The sequence below is a fragment of the Salvia miltiorrhiza genome, chromosome 5, assembly GCF_028751815.1.
Source record: "Salvia miltiorrhiza cultivar Shanhuang (shh) chromosome 5, IMPLAD_Smil_shh, whole genome shotgun sequence".
Lineage (NCBI taxonomy): Eukaryota > Viridiplantae > Streptophyta > Magnoliopsida > Lamiales > Lamiaceae > Salvia > Salvia miltiorrhiza.
This window is the reverse complement of record NC_080391.1, coordinates 40,028,778-40,045,336: the sequence shown is the minus strand read 5'-3', so window position 1 is coordinate 40,045,336 and position 16,559 is coordinate 40,028,778. Positions and strand designations below refer to the sequence as shown.

The 16,559-nt window shown below is 38.6% G+C and overlaps 1 protein-coding gene across 6 annotated transcripts; it reads left to right on the top strand.

The window, feature by feature from the left end:
* The first annotated feature begins 109 nt into the window (after positions 1 to 109).
* LOC131024403 (protein METABOLIC NETWORK MODULATOR 1-like) lies at positions 110 to 5,518 on the top strand. 6 transcript variants are annotated; one of them, XM_057953904.1, is made up of 4 exons: positions 211 to 470; positions 1,728 to 1,877; positions 4,102 to 5,039; positions 5,124 to 5,518. In XM_057953904.1, the coding sequence occupies exons 3-4, from the start codon at positions 4,152 to 4,154 to the stop codon at positions 5,235 to 5,237; spliced, it is 1,002 nt and encodes a 333-aa protein (XP_057809887.1). In that variant the 5' UTR covers positions 211 to 470; positions 1,728 to 1,877; positions 4,102 to 4,151; the 3' UTR covers positions 5,238 to 5,518. The 6 variants fall into 6 exon arrangements, with proteins under 6 accessions (XP_057809890.1, XP_057809887.1, XP_057809886.1 ...); XM_057953903.1 differs by having other exon boundaries at positions 212 to 470; positions 1,728 to 1,820; XM_057953905.1 differs by lacking the exon at positions 211 to 470 and adding an exon at positions 489 to 751 and having other exon boundaries at positions 1,728 to 1,820.
* Positions 5,519 to 16,559: the final 11,041 nt, after the last annotated feature.

The window sequence follows — 16,559 nt, the reverse complement described above, 5'->3', positions numbered from 1 at the left end:
ATCATTTTAAAAAATCAAACTTAAATAGTAAATCAACTTTTTTTTTAAAATATAAATTAAATCATATTTTTCAAACTATAAATAAAACAAAACTGCACAAATACGATTTAATTTGATTTGACATACGGTTTAAATCAAATTATGAACATCTTGGTAGTGGTAGCTGGTAGGAAGTACTCCATATTTTAGACTACGTTTTGATAATTTGATTCATCCTTGTATTTCACCACAAACAACGATTTTAATTAAAATTCAACGAGTAATGAATGCGCTAATTTTTTTTAAAAAAATAAAGATAAATTCAAGCACTCGTTTCACTCATTAGAAGTTTATACTGAATTCTTTTTAAGGTTTTATCCCCTAAAAAAAATCTTTTAGGGTTTAATAAAAAAGAATAATTCTGAACTATGGTTCAGCTTCGTTGAATAAGCAATAATTTGAACTTAGAAAATCCTCGCCAGGGCTTCGAGGTACAGTTTTCTCACCATTATCTTTAATTTTAGTGTATATCTTTCGTTTCCGTACACGTGTATTTTGGAGCTCCTATGTTACGGCACTGAATTCATGTAGAATTGTCTGCTATTGTTTGGTGCATCTATTGTTGGTCTTGATTTAATTGTTGGTTTAGATTTTTTTTTTTTTTAAAGAAATTGAACTTGTTCGTTGCGTGTTTTGGGGGAACTTTTGAAACATTTTGTTTTTGAGCTAACAACGTTCAGAGTACTTCTCGGAAGAAGCAATTGCAAATTTGGTTCGTATTCTGTTCTTATCTGTAAAAGAAGTAATTAGAGATTAAGCTTACTAATAAATTTTAATATCTTATATACATAGGAAGTTCTTGCTGCATATATGCAGTAGATTGAACAAAAATGGTGCTACTTATAGTTAATCCGGAAGAGTCGCAGGGATATGTTTTCAACTCCAATTTCAATTATAGTATTTTCAGCTAAGTTTACAAGTTGGATTGTATGTCAGATGAAGATGTGTGCTTGGCTAAATGTATTGGAAATTATGATGTATAGTTTCGAAAATAAGAACAGGTTTAATGTGGCCTACTTTGAATTTGTCGCTAGAAATGGGTAAGACTGTGTAAGTGGTGGTCCTACAGTAGATATATGGAATTGTCTCTAAATAAAAGAAAATTTCATGGAAAACAAATTTAGTATTTTGCTAAAGAAAATATTGAAAAATTTCCTTTTTAAACATCAGGCAAACTGTCTTAATGTTTATTTAGTTAGATTCTCTGTTTATAATGCACCGTTATCGTTACATGCCAAGTATGTAATGTTATCAAATACATGTAGGTTATGTAGGAGTAGGAGACAACTGTTTGGATTAATGTATTCCCATGCTATGCCTGCAGTTAGGGCCGTTTATTTTGCATAATCTACAGAGCACCACTGCTGTGTTTACTATGTTTTGTATAATATTAATAGTTGCACTTTCATGCAGCTCCCTTCCTGTGGAAAATGTGAGTTTGCTATGGTCCTAATGTAGTAGGCTGTTCTCTAGCCCAGTGTCCACTGTAAATTTTAATTTTACAGTGTTATAAAAATGTGCATTAAGAACTATATCAGGTGCAATTATTATGAAAATCTACCATTGGACTTTTGATCTTGTTTACATGCCAGTACGTCATAAAAGTGGAATATTCTGGAGAACTATGTGGAATTATTTTAATCTGATGGAAATTTCAAATTGTGGTGTCATGAAAAAATACGTAACAGCCAACCTTTTCCAGCAAATAGAGAAGGAAAAGGAAAACGTAATGGATGCAAATAGAGAAGGAAAAGGAAAACAAAACGGATGTATTGACTGAGGTCACTATTATTTCACTCCCAGAGGATGAATTTTATTCTTTATATTTGCTAAAATGAGTATGGACCTGCTTCCACCTACTACTTTCTTGTTTCTAATATTTGATATTGCATTGTTCATAACATCAGATGGAAGAATTAGTCAAATTTATTTAGTTATTTCATGCTCCCCCGTCCCAGCTTTTAGCATCCAATTGAGAGTGGCACTGGTTTTAATAAAGTGGTGGGTGTATTGTGAGTGGAATAATGGTCCCACTTTTAATGTGAGTGTTAAAATAATTAAAGTGGAGTAAGGGTCCCACCTACTTTTACTAAAAATAGAAATGAATACAAAAATGCGGGACATCCAAAAATGGAAACATGGATACTAAAAGTTAGGACGGAGGGAGTAATATTTTTTCTTTCTTGTGCTGCATTACTTAAATAACTGGAAGCGTCTTGTTTCTCGATTATCAACTCAAAGTCCAAATTTGTGTATGAAGTTGCTAGTAACCAAATAAGTGTAGCTGATTTGCTTCTTGCTACTCATAATCTGAGAATATATGGTTAAAGTAAAAGTGGCGTAGGACTCAGGTGACTATCACGTGATGGGAGGATATTTGAGATTCCATTGCATAAATTTTCATAAAACCCATTCATAGCTGTTAATTTTGTTTTTAGTGTCATGTCCTCTCAATTAGAAAAAGAAAACCCTAAATCAAACCTTCCATATTTTTTGCCGTCTTGGAGGATTCATTGGAGGAGATGCTCATCTATTTCCCGTAGGTTCATATCCCTTGTGTCTTTTGCGGTAGAGTACTCATGATATCTTTCCCTGCTTTTATAATTTAAAATCTATCTTACGAAACTCTTTGGCGATCCTCAATGGTATTCAAGTCATGATTGTTTGTGTAAACATTTTTATTAGATTTAGTTTCTCCTTATCTTTATTTTATTTGAATTGGCATTTTTTATTTGTTCCCTTTTTCAACCTGCCCAGTTAAGTTTATTTTCTCTTAACATCTTTGTGAAGATTAAAAGTTACCTTATTTTCTATAATTGGTATAATATTCTTAATTGAGTTTCTGATGTATATGTCAGTTGATAGTTCCATGTAAATTATTAATTTTATTTGATCCAGAATGTATACTAGAAAAGAAGAGGCCTATTCTATTATCTAACACTAATAAAATTTAAAATGCTACCCCACACCTATCTTTAGTAGTGCTATTAAAATGCGTGAAATTGTGAGTTCAACATTTCTCTTGTGAACCATTTTCATTCTTTAGACTAAATAAGCATTTTTTATGTCAATTTTCTGATTATAAAAGTGGATGATATTCTGTTGGAAAATGAATATATTGGTGTGGAAATTAACGATTCCATTATTGTGAAGTACAAAACACTTTTCATCTTGTTATGTTTCCTCTTAAGTATGCTGCAAGTTATTATTAGGGCAATGCAGTAAGTTTTGGTCAATATATAAGGAATTTTCTGGTTTCGAATAAATATATACTAATAAGTATCAGCAGCTAGTATAGCATTCTCTATCTCAGCATTCTGTGGTATTGGAAAACATATTTACTTGTCATTATTGGGGCGGTGCAGTAACAGTAAGTTTTGGTTAATATATAAGGAATTTGCTGGTTTTGGAAACTATATACTATTGACTTGAATAAGTATCTGCAGCTAATATTGCATTCTCTATCTCAGCAGTCTGTGGTATTGGAAAACATAATTACTTTGTCATTATTGGGGAGTGCAGTAAGTTTTGGTCAATATATAAGGAATTTACTGGTATTGAATAAATATATACTAATGAGTTAGTATCTATAGCTAATATGGCATTCTCTATCTCAGCAGTCTGGTATTGGAGACATATTTATTCTCCTAATCCTTCTCAATGCATTTTTTGTTTACTTTATACCCATCTCTCACACAAAAAAGTGATAATGTCAAGAGACATCTATAGTCAACATAGAAGTAACTTAAATCTTGTATATTCCATAAAACAAACCTGAATGAAAATCTTAAATAATTCTAAGATGATCTAGTCTCTCATTCCTGTGCTTTGTGGGAAGAATACATGCAATTATCAGTTGAAGAGATCAAAAATGGGTCCCGTGTGGTGTAACATGCCAAATCATCGTATTCACGGCTCATTTGTTTTGTATTTAGCTCCCTTCTTATTTAGAACCACTCTCAGGCGGGGATTTAAAATTTCTATACTATTTATTTACTATCTAGTTGTATTACAATCTTGGAAAATTGCATATCAATTAAAGACTTGGCTTTTTTCTTGCAGGGCAAAGGACTCAATAACTAGGAAGTAAAAAGATACCATAAGGTCATAATATGAATCTACTTGATGAAGGGGAGAGCTCTGGCATGTTGATCCAGCCAGCAAAGCGGAGACGTGGTCGTCCACGTAAAGATCCAAGCGTAAAGCCTGCTGGAGCAGCTCATACGCCTGGTTCTGAAGGAGGCATAGCTTACCTTTCTCAGAGAACCAACAGAACAAGGGAAACAGAATGTATGGTGGGCCAGGCAGTAACTGGTTTTGTTGAAGCCACATTCGACTCTGGCTATCTGCTTACTGTTAGAATTGGCAACTCGAGCACCAACCTGAGAGGTGTTGTTTTCAAGCCAGGACATTGTGCTCCAATTACAGCAGAAAATGATGTTGCTCCACATGCTCAAATGATAAGAAGAAGTGACGTTCGTTTTACTTTTGAAAACCAGAGTCAGTCTCCTGGCCTGGGAATTGATATGCGAACATCTGCTGCTGTGGTGCCTTCAAAACACAAACATGCACCACCCGGAAGAGCACCTGCTGCTCCTTCAGTCAGTGCTGTGGCTCCCGTTGCACCTCAACCCATAACTCATGCAAGTTACGACAACGGAGATGCTGATGTACACATGGTTGAACCTTTATCCATGTTACCACCAGTTGGGCAGGTTTTTGTTCCCATGCAACCTTATCCCAGCTGCCAAGATGCCCCAGGAATTCAGCAGCGTGACGATGGCTCATTTCATAAAGGCACCTCGATAGATATTGATGCTAAGAGCCCTTCCCAGACTTCAGATACTAAAATTACGGAATCATTAAAATCTTCACCAGAAAACTCAGCTGTCGTTTCAGAACAAGACACTCCAGGTGGTAATGAGCCCTTTCTGATTGAGTCCTCACATACAGAACCTTTGTTCAACTATGGAACTGGAAGGATGACAGAACTTTTGAAGGTACGAAAACAGAAAATATTCATTATCTATTGTTTCAGATAGTGAGTTTTCACACCCATCTAAATTGGGCACTTTGTATACTAGGCTTTGCAGGAAAACTCAAAAGAGACTCAGGTGCAAATTGATAAACAGCCAACTTCTGCTACACAAGTTGAGTTCCATAACTCTGTTCATAAGAACCAAGATAGCATCCTGTGACGGCGTAATGCTAAACTTACATCTCATTCTGTGATCTCTCCAACTTTGGATGCTATATTTGAGTTTCAACAAAGCAGCACCTATGGTACCCTCATGTATGGAATAGTGTGTTTACAAATTGTGAACTATTAATGTTCCCTTCGTCTAGATTTAGGGGGATTTTGCCTTCATTGCGATATAGATACAAATAGATTTGCCCTCCATGACGGTGCAGTTAAATTTATTATCGAGTTTGAGATTGATATATATTGAGGAACGTTCAGTGCATCCTTCTAATCAAATCCTAATTCTGATTGATAAAATCATAACTAATGATTGATAAACAATTACAAGTGGAGGCACACAGCCGCACAGCTGTGGCAGAAAACTCAAAAGACTTAATAGGACATTTGTGGACGATGTATTAATGTGTATATTATGCTACTTAGTAGCCAGTTGAAATTCGATGGGATTGTATTATTATTACATAAATGTATGAAATTATTTAATGTAATTTTTGATTCGTGAATTTCATCTCACTAAAATAGAGTACTGAATGAAATTATTTTGGAATGAAACATTTATTTGAAATTAGCCTGAATTAGATGTTTTATGAAATACTCCCTTCGTCCTCTAAAAATGGTCATATTTTTCATTTTGTAGTGTTCATAAAACTTAGTCCTAATTCATTTATGGGCACTACCCCACAATAAATTATCCTCCATATATTAACTTATTTACATATTCTACCACATGGTGGGACCATTTTTCTACTTACAATACAATTAATTATCATTATTAACACTCCATTTATGGTGGGACCTTTTAAACACTCATAACATACTTAACCACTTTTATTAAAATTCGTGACACCCCCCTTCTAGGACTATTTTTACAGGACGAATGGAGTATATATGTAAGTAGAGTATTGACCACAAAATGTTAAAAGAGAAACTATAATATTTATCTTAAATTTCTAAATTAGATGTATGTAGTTGCAACCAGTTACTAAAAAATATATCAATAATGACTTCCATTTTCAAAGTCCGAATAAATTATTAAATTTGCAATTACCTCATAATCTATCGGAAATTTCATCATACACCACATTGGTTGTTGTGACAACTTGAGATTGTCACGTACAATTTTCATATACTAAAACTTTCAACATATGACCACTTTCATCATATACTAAAACTTTTTGACATTTTTTTCTTGTGACTCTTGAGATTGTCACGTACAATTATCCATGACTAAAAACAAGTTTCGGTAGGTATAATCTTGCATTCGAAAGAGATTTTCTCTGCCTCTTGTTATTGTTATAGCAAAACGAACACTCATAGAGAATTACCCTCTCTGGAACCGAATAGAAAATTTAGTGAAATCTGATGGAGTCATAATCATTCTAACTATATGAAACTTATTGCCCGCATTTTTTTTTTCTGAAATGAGTTTGCCTTCAATTACGCGTTCTTCAAGTTGAGTTACTATTAGCCTAATGTCATTGCAAAGCTCATTAGATGAATCAATATTTCTGAGAAGCATGATTATGCATCCCTCTTGAATTTAATTTCATGACTCGACAATCTTGAACTCTCGTTTTGAGATATTCAACCGAGAATACCTCTTCATCGAGGTCCATTTATCCATCTTCTTTGTAAATGTTGTCTGAACTTAAGTAAACTCTTTCTTTGGTAGATATTAGAAACATAACATAGTCATTTACATCTCATTGGTAGGGGTCAAGATAGCTATATCTTTGAAATTTTATGGATTACATGCATTATTCATTACGTTATGGTATGTGTTTTCCACTATAGCTGCAATAGGATTTGTTCCATGTCGTATAATAATGTCTTGTGATAATGCCACAATAGATTCTCCATCACCAAAACTTTCACCGATAGTACCGTCACCTATTTTAAGTATCCATTATGCAAATTCTTTGGTTTCTTCTGCATCTGAACTAGAAGCATTTGCCTGATTTTTATGAGAAAATAATTGTTAGGTCCGGGAGGTCTCGAATAGGTGTATGTGGGGGGGGAATACACCTATAGGCTATTTTTTCAACAATCTACCGACCTCAATCAGAGGGATCTCAGTCAGAGATTAAAGCGAAACTTTACATGCAAACAAGACACATGTTTTACCGAAATTAGTTTTGACCAACAGGGTTGACGACTGATACTGAAAGCTCTTCAGTAAAGAGTTATCAGTTAAGTCACTGGAACTTAACTGATCCACGTAAGGCTTCAGTCGTGTTTGCAAAGATAGAGATGATATCACTCTTCCTTACTATCAGAGGATAGTTCAGTCAGATTGATATCACACGCAGCGGAAATTAAACTTAGTTTCGAATAGCCTCGGTGGAGCAGATAGTTGGATTAAGGTTTCTCTTTGCTGTTAGTCAGTGTTCAATTTTATCAATTGAAATCGCACAAGTATTGAATGTAAAACTAAAAGCTGTAAATAACACAGAGATTTTTATGTGGTTCGAAAAAACCCTTTCCTACATCCACGGCTGGTTGATCAGACCAACAATCCACTCCGCAAGTGCTTGCCTGGTGCACTGCAAACCGTACCCGTGTGCTTGCCTGGTGCACACAACCGTAAACTGAAGATAAACTCTCTTCAGCACCCACACACCTCGCGTAGGATTTCCCTGCTAAGCACACCTCGTGCTCAGACTTCCCTCTCAGAGTTCAGAGTACCTTCCTGAACTCCGAATCACTCAAACACTCTTATGGAGGAGAGGTTTAAACGAGTGCCAACTTTACTTACAAAGAACAAGTTCTTTGAAGCAAGTTTGACCTTTGGCTTCTGGGTAAACAGATATATGCCTAGGGTCTAAGAGAATGTATGTAATCAGTAGAGACTGATTTTGGCTTTGGAATTCTCTTCTTCGATTCAAGCTTTGGGCGGTTAAGCTTTAGGCTGAGTAGCAATTTCGGCAGAGCTTCAGCTTATGTCGTTGAATCGGTGAAGATTGAAGTGATCCTCGAGCGCTATTTGTAGGAGAACTCTTGAATAGATCCGTTGGCGTAAATCGTCCTCAAGATTTCTTCCGTTGGAGAGCAATTCGAATTTGGGCTGAGGCTTCAATCTTCGAGGTTCCTTGTCTGTGTGGAAACGGCTCTCTTTGATGGACAGGAGAAGTGACATCTCTGAAAAGTAACCACCAGATAGGAATGACCTCTGCAGAGATAAGATATTGTGATATCTCTGCATTTAATGCGGCTGTACTTGTGCGTACGTGGCTTCCTCTGAACGTTGGAAGATTAGTCCTAGGAGGAATGTTCAACTGATACTTGACTTTAGTATCAGTCCATTGCGCGCATTAAATAATCAGTCTTCAACTGATTCTTCAACTGATACTTCAGTTGGTAACTCCAGTCTTCAGTCTTCAGTCTTCATTCTTCAGTCTTCGACACCGCAACTAAACTAGAAATGAACTCTAACACTTGAGTTCAAAACGATTCTAGTCTATTACAAATAAGTCCTATGATTTTTGGTATCATCAAAACAAGGGTTAGGATATTCCACAAGGTTCCCAACAATTTCCCCATTTTTGATGATGCCAAAATCACACAGCAGTTCTAGACAACAAAAAGACTGAACTCATAGTACAAGTTTTAAACAAGGGGTGAAAACAGTTCCCCCTTAACAATAGAATCTAAACAACTTGTACTTAGAGCAAGAATGAAAACAGTTCTAAAAACAGAACTTAAAGAAGACAGAAAAACCATAATCAGAGCCTGGACAAAGAGTCATTGTCTTCAGGTTGAGATCAAAAAGAAGTTGTTCTTTTCATTAAGGAGAGACTGATAAAGCATCAGTCTAAATTACAACTTGAAAGCATAAAAAGAACATTACAGAGTACTACCATCCGACTCAAGGTTCTTGATTGTAGAGTTTGAAGACTGTTTCCCATACCTTTCTGCCATTGTCGGAGTTTGGATGAAAGTTCCAAATCCTGCAAACGGTTCTGATTTCTTTCTTGATCTTCTCTCTGTCAACACCATTCCTGAACCTTGGTGGAGCCACTACTTTCTTCTGAGGGTCAGGTATGCCTTGTCCATTTTTCTTCTGAGCTTCCAACATTTGACGAACAGGTTCTCGTTCTTGGAGATGCATCGGGAAGTACTTCCAGGCTTCATACCTGCGCTCTTTGTCGCCTTAGATACTTTCAAACACCATCCATTTGGTGTAGCGTTCCTTGAGTTGTTCCCACCAATCATTCAGCTCTGACGGTATCCATTTATCTGATCGCTCAAACTTTTCCAGATGAGATACAATCAGTCCACTCTTGAGATAAAGTTCAAGCTTTTGACTTTCCTTCAGAGTTGAGATGAATTCGACAGTTTTCTTCTTCTTCAATTCTGATTCACTTGAAGAGCTTTCTCTGCCTCTCTTTCTGTTGGCTTCAACTGAGGCGAAAGTGGGGGCAACCCTTGCAGCGATCTCCTCAGCCTTGTTTCCACCCTGTTGAAGACAGAGGGGAGCATTTCCGCTTCTCTTTGCATACGCCTCAGTATATCCTCTTCCCCCTTTTTGGCATCAGCTGGAGGAAGTCGGCTTTGTAGCTCTTGAAGATCAGTGAGCATCTTCTGAACGAGAGCGGTGTCAGGAGATTCTTTGGTTTGTTGGAGTTCCCTTTCCACCTTTGCCAGTCGTTCCATGATAGGCTGTACTGTCGTTGCAATGAGTTCCTGGACCTCGGTTCTTGGCATGAACGTTTTTAGGAACTCAAGTTCCATTTTCTCGAGCTTTGTAGTTAGGTTGACATAGTGTGTCTTCCTTTCAATCTCTGATTCGAGAAAGAGAGTGTAGAGTTCCTCGTGCTCCTTCTGAACTTTGGGGAAACCAATCTTTGTATCAAGCATTTCAAGCTTATAATTGATCAGTGCATTTTTCTGTGCCTTTATCCGCTGTTTGAGTCCATTTATCAAGCCGGCATGATGGACCATGTCTGCTGTTGCCTGTTGCTCGACTTCTTTGAGCTTCTTTACGAACTTTTCACCATAGATTCCTTGTCGTTCGAGCTCGTGCCTAAGTGAGTCGATTTCAAACCGTTGATCAGCAAGCTGGTTCAGCAGTACATCCATTGGTCTTTCTTCATCATCAGAGATCCGTAATAGATGTCTGCGCGGCCGATTATATTTCCAGATGGTGAGGCGCGCATCAGTTTTTGTATCCGAATCAAATAGAACATGTCCTTCTGCTCGAGGAAGCTCGACGTGTTCTATTGGAACATCTGATTCGTCAGGATATTTCTGCTCTTGTTGATGCTCTTCATCAGTCTTGGATGTGGATACCTCGGCGTGACTGGAAGGGCGATATGTTCTTTCTTCAACAGATTGCGGAAATTCTTGCTCCTGGTTGATGTTCTGGCCTTTAGGTGGAATAGGCTCATAAGTGTTCAAAAGTGTTGATGAAGTCGGAGGAGACTTGAGGATGTCATTAACTCGTTCTTCAGGATTTGAACGATCAGCATTGTCTGCTGATTCCTCTTCTTCTACTGACAGAGGAGCATCAACGACAGTGATGGTAGCCTGGTCTGCTTCAGTATGAGATGTCTGAAGAGAGGATGGTAGCTCCGGTTGATTGAATGAATCAGTTACTGGTCGATCATCGATGGCAGGGTCAGCAGCAGCTTCCGCTGGTTGATGAGTGACATTAACAGGAGAGCTGTGAGTTGCAATAACTTCCTCTATGATGAGAGGCTCGTCCAACACCTTTGATGTCCCGGCATCGTCGTTTAGTGACTGGAGGCGTCTGAATTGTTTGGATGAGATCAAGTAATTCGTGGCAAAACTGTCAAAGTCATGAATTACGTCCCAAACATGTTCAATTTGAAAGAGGCTGATCAAGGTAGCCGCTTCCATCTCAAACGAGTCTTCAGCTGCAGGGCTGTGAAGACTGTTGATTCTTGGACATGGCGCTGTCTTCAGAAGAGTATACGTGAGAAGTCTATGAAGATCCCGGTAGACTTCTAGAGACGTATCGACATCACCAATTATGCGTCGGAGGCGATCGGTGGCAATTTGTTGAGCTTCAGACTGAAGTTCAACAGCTTCTAGTGTACCTTTGAAGATGAAGGTGGAGGCTGGTTCTGGTGCAGTTTCTACAACTGCTTTGCCTTTGGATCTCGGAGAGAGTTTCCAAGGCATCTCAGTTGGTATAGATGGTTTCTTGGGGAGGATTGTACGTACTCGTCGTGGCACATTCGTGCGAGGATTTGAAGGAGGTGAATCAGGGGCTTCAGAATCAGATGAAGGAGGAGAAGAGATGTCGATTACCTTCTCTTTTGAGGAAGGTTTGGGATCTCTTCTTGCAATTTTGAAGAGACGTAGGCTATCTGTGAATTTGATCATCTCAGGCCATTGCACATACTTGTGCTTCTTTGTCCCCTCGATGATGATCTGGGATACCCTGTTCCCTTGTCGGACCATCGTTGCCGGCCGTGTGTTGTGGGCTTCGTTGTAAAGAAGCTTCAGGTAAGCTTCTTCCCAGTTGAAGCATTCCTTCTTCATAAGAGCAGCCATTACATTCTTCTGCGGTTGAGAAGCTTTATCAGGAGTCCCTGTAGCACCAATCCAGCACTTCTGGATAATTTTGCCCAACATGGCAAACTCTGGATGAAGATGAGATAGAGTGATCTGACTTTTCGTTGATTCAGATTTATCCTTCAGTGCAGTCTTGAGAGTTTCATTTGCTTCATCATCAGTCAATGAAGAGAGTAGAAATCCGTTGTTTGGGAGATTGAACAATTCCCTAACAATTTTGGAGACGTTGAGAGTCTTCTCAATGCATTCTGCTCCGTCGATGATGCTGACCTTTGAGATTAGATCTTCGGAGTTGCTGAATCTGAGATTTTTGTAAAATTCTCTGACAGCATCGTCGAGTAAGTACTTTGGTTCGCTTGTGACAAACTTATTCCATCCATTCTGGAGAAGTATATCTGAGACCTTCGTAAATTCTGGCTTCTTTTCAAACGATTCCTCATGCACCGTCTGTTCATATTTGACTTCTTTCTTTATTGAAGCTTCCTTCTCGTTGTCAGTCTTCTTCATGTTAGTTTTAGCCATCTCGAATTGAAAACCTGTGAATAGATTTCTGCAGAGAGTGATCTCACAGTAGAGTGCTGTGGATTTTGAATGTTAGAGAGATCGTGCAGAAGTGATGGAGAATGGGGAATGGCAGTAATGGAGGAAGTGTGATCGTGGGAGAATAACAGTTTCCTAGGGCAATTGAAAAGACGTGGGCGGTTTGAAATCTGCGCGCCAAATCAAATATAATAAATTTTGACGTCCGTAATAAATGCCCATCAGATAAATGCCTAGAAAAATGAGATATGAACTGATTATAGAATATTTGTCATAATCTCTTGCCATAAATAGGCGGCGTATAGTGCATGTAATGATTTGAAAAGATATGCATAAAAAGGAGATTTCGGAAATTGAAAGACTGAAGTAGAACACAATTTCACTAGTTAAGCATAATCACACCTAGGCCCTATTTTCATTTAGTCCAAGTAAAAGATACGAACAAGTTCCCAAACAATAGTCACGAACTAAAAAAGCTTAAACAGTGTTCCCCCTAAATTAGATAACCCATAATCATCAAGTGTAAATAGGCAAAAGGAACAAAGATAGGATAAACAAGAATCTGCTTGAGCTTACTAAAGATCAAAATATCAAACAGAAGTATGAAAGAATCATAACAAGGAAGAACGAACTAATACAATCTAGGAACACCATAATCAAAATAATGAGTCTCTGTTTAGATGACATTCCTTGATCTTCCTTAGTCCTTAGTTGATGTGGAGTTGTTTGCTTGGCTTCCTTGGAGGACTTCCTTTGGGTTCTTCAGTCAGCTTCCCTTTTCCTTTTCTGTCCTCTTCTCGTTTGTTCTTGTCATCAGACTCAGGGACCTCGCTGAATTTGTTCTGGATTTCCAGTTGCTGTTGGAGATGAGTGACAGTTGATTCAAGAATTGCAATCTTGACTCTCAGCTCATATGAAACTTCTTCTTAAATCAGCATCCTTTCTTCCAACATCTGGACTCTCTCATCCGTGGTAGTTTCAGGAGGCTCTTGTTCTTCAGCTGGCATCCCTTCTTCAGTTGCTTTGGCTGGGGCCGACTGATGAGGTGGAGTTTTATGGTGGACTTCCATGTTCTCAGCATTATCTTCTTTGAGAAGACCTCTGGAAGTGAGGTACAGTCTGAAGTTGGGTGCCCAGTCATGGATGCCATCCCAAACATTTGTGACTCTGAACTTCTCAAAGATGCTATTCTCCAAGCCTTCCATCTCACTATCAGTGGGGACTTCATCAATTTCTTTGTATTGGGATTTGGGTAGGGTTCTGACGAAGATATAGAAGAAATAGCTGACAAGAGCTTGGAATTCTTCAGGATTCAGGGAGGCTAAGACTGTAGGAAAAAGGGTTGTGACACAGTGTTCGGACAGTTGTGTCACGAAGCTTTTGAGAAGGGCCTTTTGATTGGCAAAGGTTGAGGATGAGGCAGTGTCATTAAAGACTTCGTCAAACTTTGCCTTCTTGTTGAACCCTTCAAGACAGTAATGGAAGAAACCTCTGAGAGGAAGTTCTTCAGATTCCGTTTCTCTGTCAAAGGTTGCTCGTGTCTCCTCTGTTGGTTGATTTTCTTCATCTGCTGGAGGGACATACAGAGCCTGTTGTTGAGAAGTTTCTGTGCTCGGCATTGGAACTTCTTCAGAAGATTTTGGAGCATCTTCTTCATGTTCCTCATTGTGGGATTTTTGAGGGGTGTCCAGTGAGATCTTGACTGGAGACGACACGCTGTCGAACTTTCTCTTGGTTGAGCCTCGAGTCTTGTATCTTGGCTCGGAAGTGAGGAGAGGAACTTCAGTCGAGATACTGATATTTCCTCTGAGTGAACTTTTCTGTTTTTCAAACAGATGAATGGTGGAAGACACTTGAGTAGTGTTCTTCCAGAAGCAAGGTGTCTCCTTAGCACTATGAAGAATGAGTGCTGAGACTCTTGTTCCTTGACGCAGATGTTTGGTGGAGTGGGATTCCTTCTTCTCTTCAGCGAGAATCTGAATGTAGGCCTTCTCCCAGTTGAATGGGCCTTTCTGCATCACAGCGATTAGCACAAGTTTGTGTGGTCTTGAGAGATGACCAGGGGATCCAAGGGTGCCAAACCAGCATTTCTTGATCATCTTGGCAATGGGTCTGAGATAAGGATGAATTCTTGAAATGCTCAGAACATTGGTGATGACGCGATCGGCAGGTGCATTGCTTGTCAGTGCTTCCCTCATGTGCTCAGTGGCTTCTTCGTCGGTGAAGAATGGAGCTGGTCCCTCAGTTGGAAGATTGAACATATCTTTCACTGTTTCAGATATGTTGATGGACATCTTGATTGATTCTGAAAAACCTTCATTTGTGAAAATAGAAATCTCTGTTTTGAGTTCACCAGTCGATTCATCTGATTTGATGTTGTCGTAGAATTTTCGGATGATCGATTCGTCGAGAAGGAACCTTGGTGAGCATTGGATGAACTTCATCCATCCATGTCGTTCTAAGATCTCATTGATTTTATTGAAATCAGTGAACTGTTGGAGTGACTCCAGTGTTGCAACAGATTCGTAACACACAACTTGTTGTGATGCTGATTTTCCCATTTGGATTTTGAGAAGTTTTCTGCAAAAGTCTGAAGATTGATTCTCACAGAGATGGAACTGTGGATTCTTATTGTTAGTCTTGCAGAAACAAGCACACTCAAAAATTTTGCACACAAAGATTTCTCTGAGATTGAGTAAATCTTTTAGTCGAAGATGAAACATTTTTGAAGATGTGAGAAGTCGTGCATAAAGCGGTTTCAATAAACGTTTGAAATCCGTGCAAATGGAGTCGTGCCAAGTGGATCACTCCGCTTGTTAGTAAAAAGGGCGGGATCGTGTGATCGTGTGACAACTGTTTTAAAAACTAATGTGCACGTGTCGATTAAACAAAATAAGGAGTGTAAACATTTAGACACGTCAGAATTAAGCACAATACAGCCAAAAGTTATTAAGGAAAAGCAGTCATATATACAAGTGACATTGTTGAGAGAGGCTTAAACAGAGATAGTTACAAGTTCCGTTAGTTTGAAGTGTAAGTTCCCCCTGAGTATTATGACTGATTCTCCTTTGATCTTGAGTCCGTTGGTTGTTGTTGCATGCTCCTTTCTCGTTCCATCTTTCTTCTGTGCAGTAGAGATTCCTCACGAATCACTCTTTCAAAAACTTCTGACGTCGATTTGAATTATGTCTCTGTTTCCTTGAGACGTTGTAGAAGTTCTTGTTTCTGAGACTGAAGTAGTTTCAGTTTGTTGATCAGTCTGCGCTCCTGTACATCTCTTTTGTCTGCTTCGTCTTCATCTGAAACGAAGTGGCGTATGATGATCCTTCGAGCATCTTGCACATGATCAATCTCTTTGATGATCTGTTTGTGCTCCCTAACAAGATCTTCAAATCTCGATCTTAGGTGTTGATACTCTAGTCGCATTTGATCATATCTGCTTGATTCTTCGGGTTGTGAGTGAGTTGGACTCATGTTCTCTTCTGGAAAGATGAATCTTTCTTCTTCATCGGAGTCCAATGATCCCAACTCAAATCCGCTGATTCCTCGAAAATATGTATGAGCGTAATCGCTGGAGGAATCCTTCTTGTTCCTGTACATGGTTAGAGAATGCAGGTAGAAGCACACCGGAAACAGGAAAGGGACACAAACCAAGCAGACTTAAGGGTAATCTCGAGAAGAGATTTTTGATCAAAAACAACAATTTCCCCCAACAGGATCTAGTTCAAGTAGAACCTAGTCAGATACAGATAGTTCTTGCGAACAACCTGCTCTGATACCAATTGTTAGGTCCGGGAGGTCTCGAATAGGTGTATGGGGGAGGAATACACCTATAGGCTATTTTTTCAACAATCTACCGACCTCAATCAGAGGGATCTCAGTCAGAGATTAAAGCGAAACTTTACATGCAAACAAGACACCTGTTTTACCGAAATTAGTTTTGACCAACAGGGTTGACGACTGATACTGAAAGCTCTTCAGTAAAGAGTTATCAGTTAAGTCACTGGAACTTAACTGATCCACGTAAGGGCTTCAGTCGTGTTTGCAAAGATAGAGATGATATCACTCTTCCTTACTATCAGAGGATAGTTCAGTCAGATTGATATCATACGCAGCGGAAATTAAACTTAGTTTCGAATAGCCTCGGTGGAGCAGATAGTTGGATTAAGGTTTCTCTTTGTTGTTAGTCAGTGTTCAGTTTTATCAATTGAAATCGCACAAGTATTGAATGTAAAAC

Bases quoted from the DNA above. Each gene is read 5' to 3' on its own strand.
- LOC131024403 (XM_057953907.1), top strand. From the start codon at position 4,152: ATGAATCTACTTGATGAAGGGGAGAGCTCTGGCATGTTGATCCAGCCA. The intron at 5,040-5,123 runs GTACGAAAACAG...TTTGTATACTAG, and splicing joins GGATGACAGAACTTTTGAAG to GCTTTGCAGGAAAACTCAAA.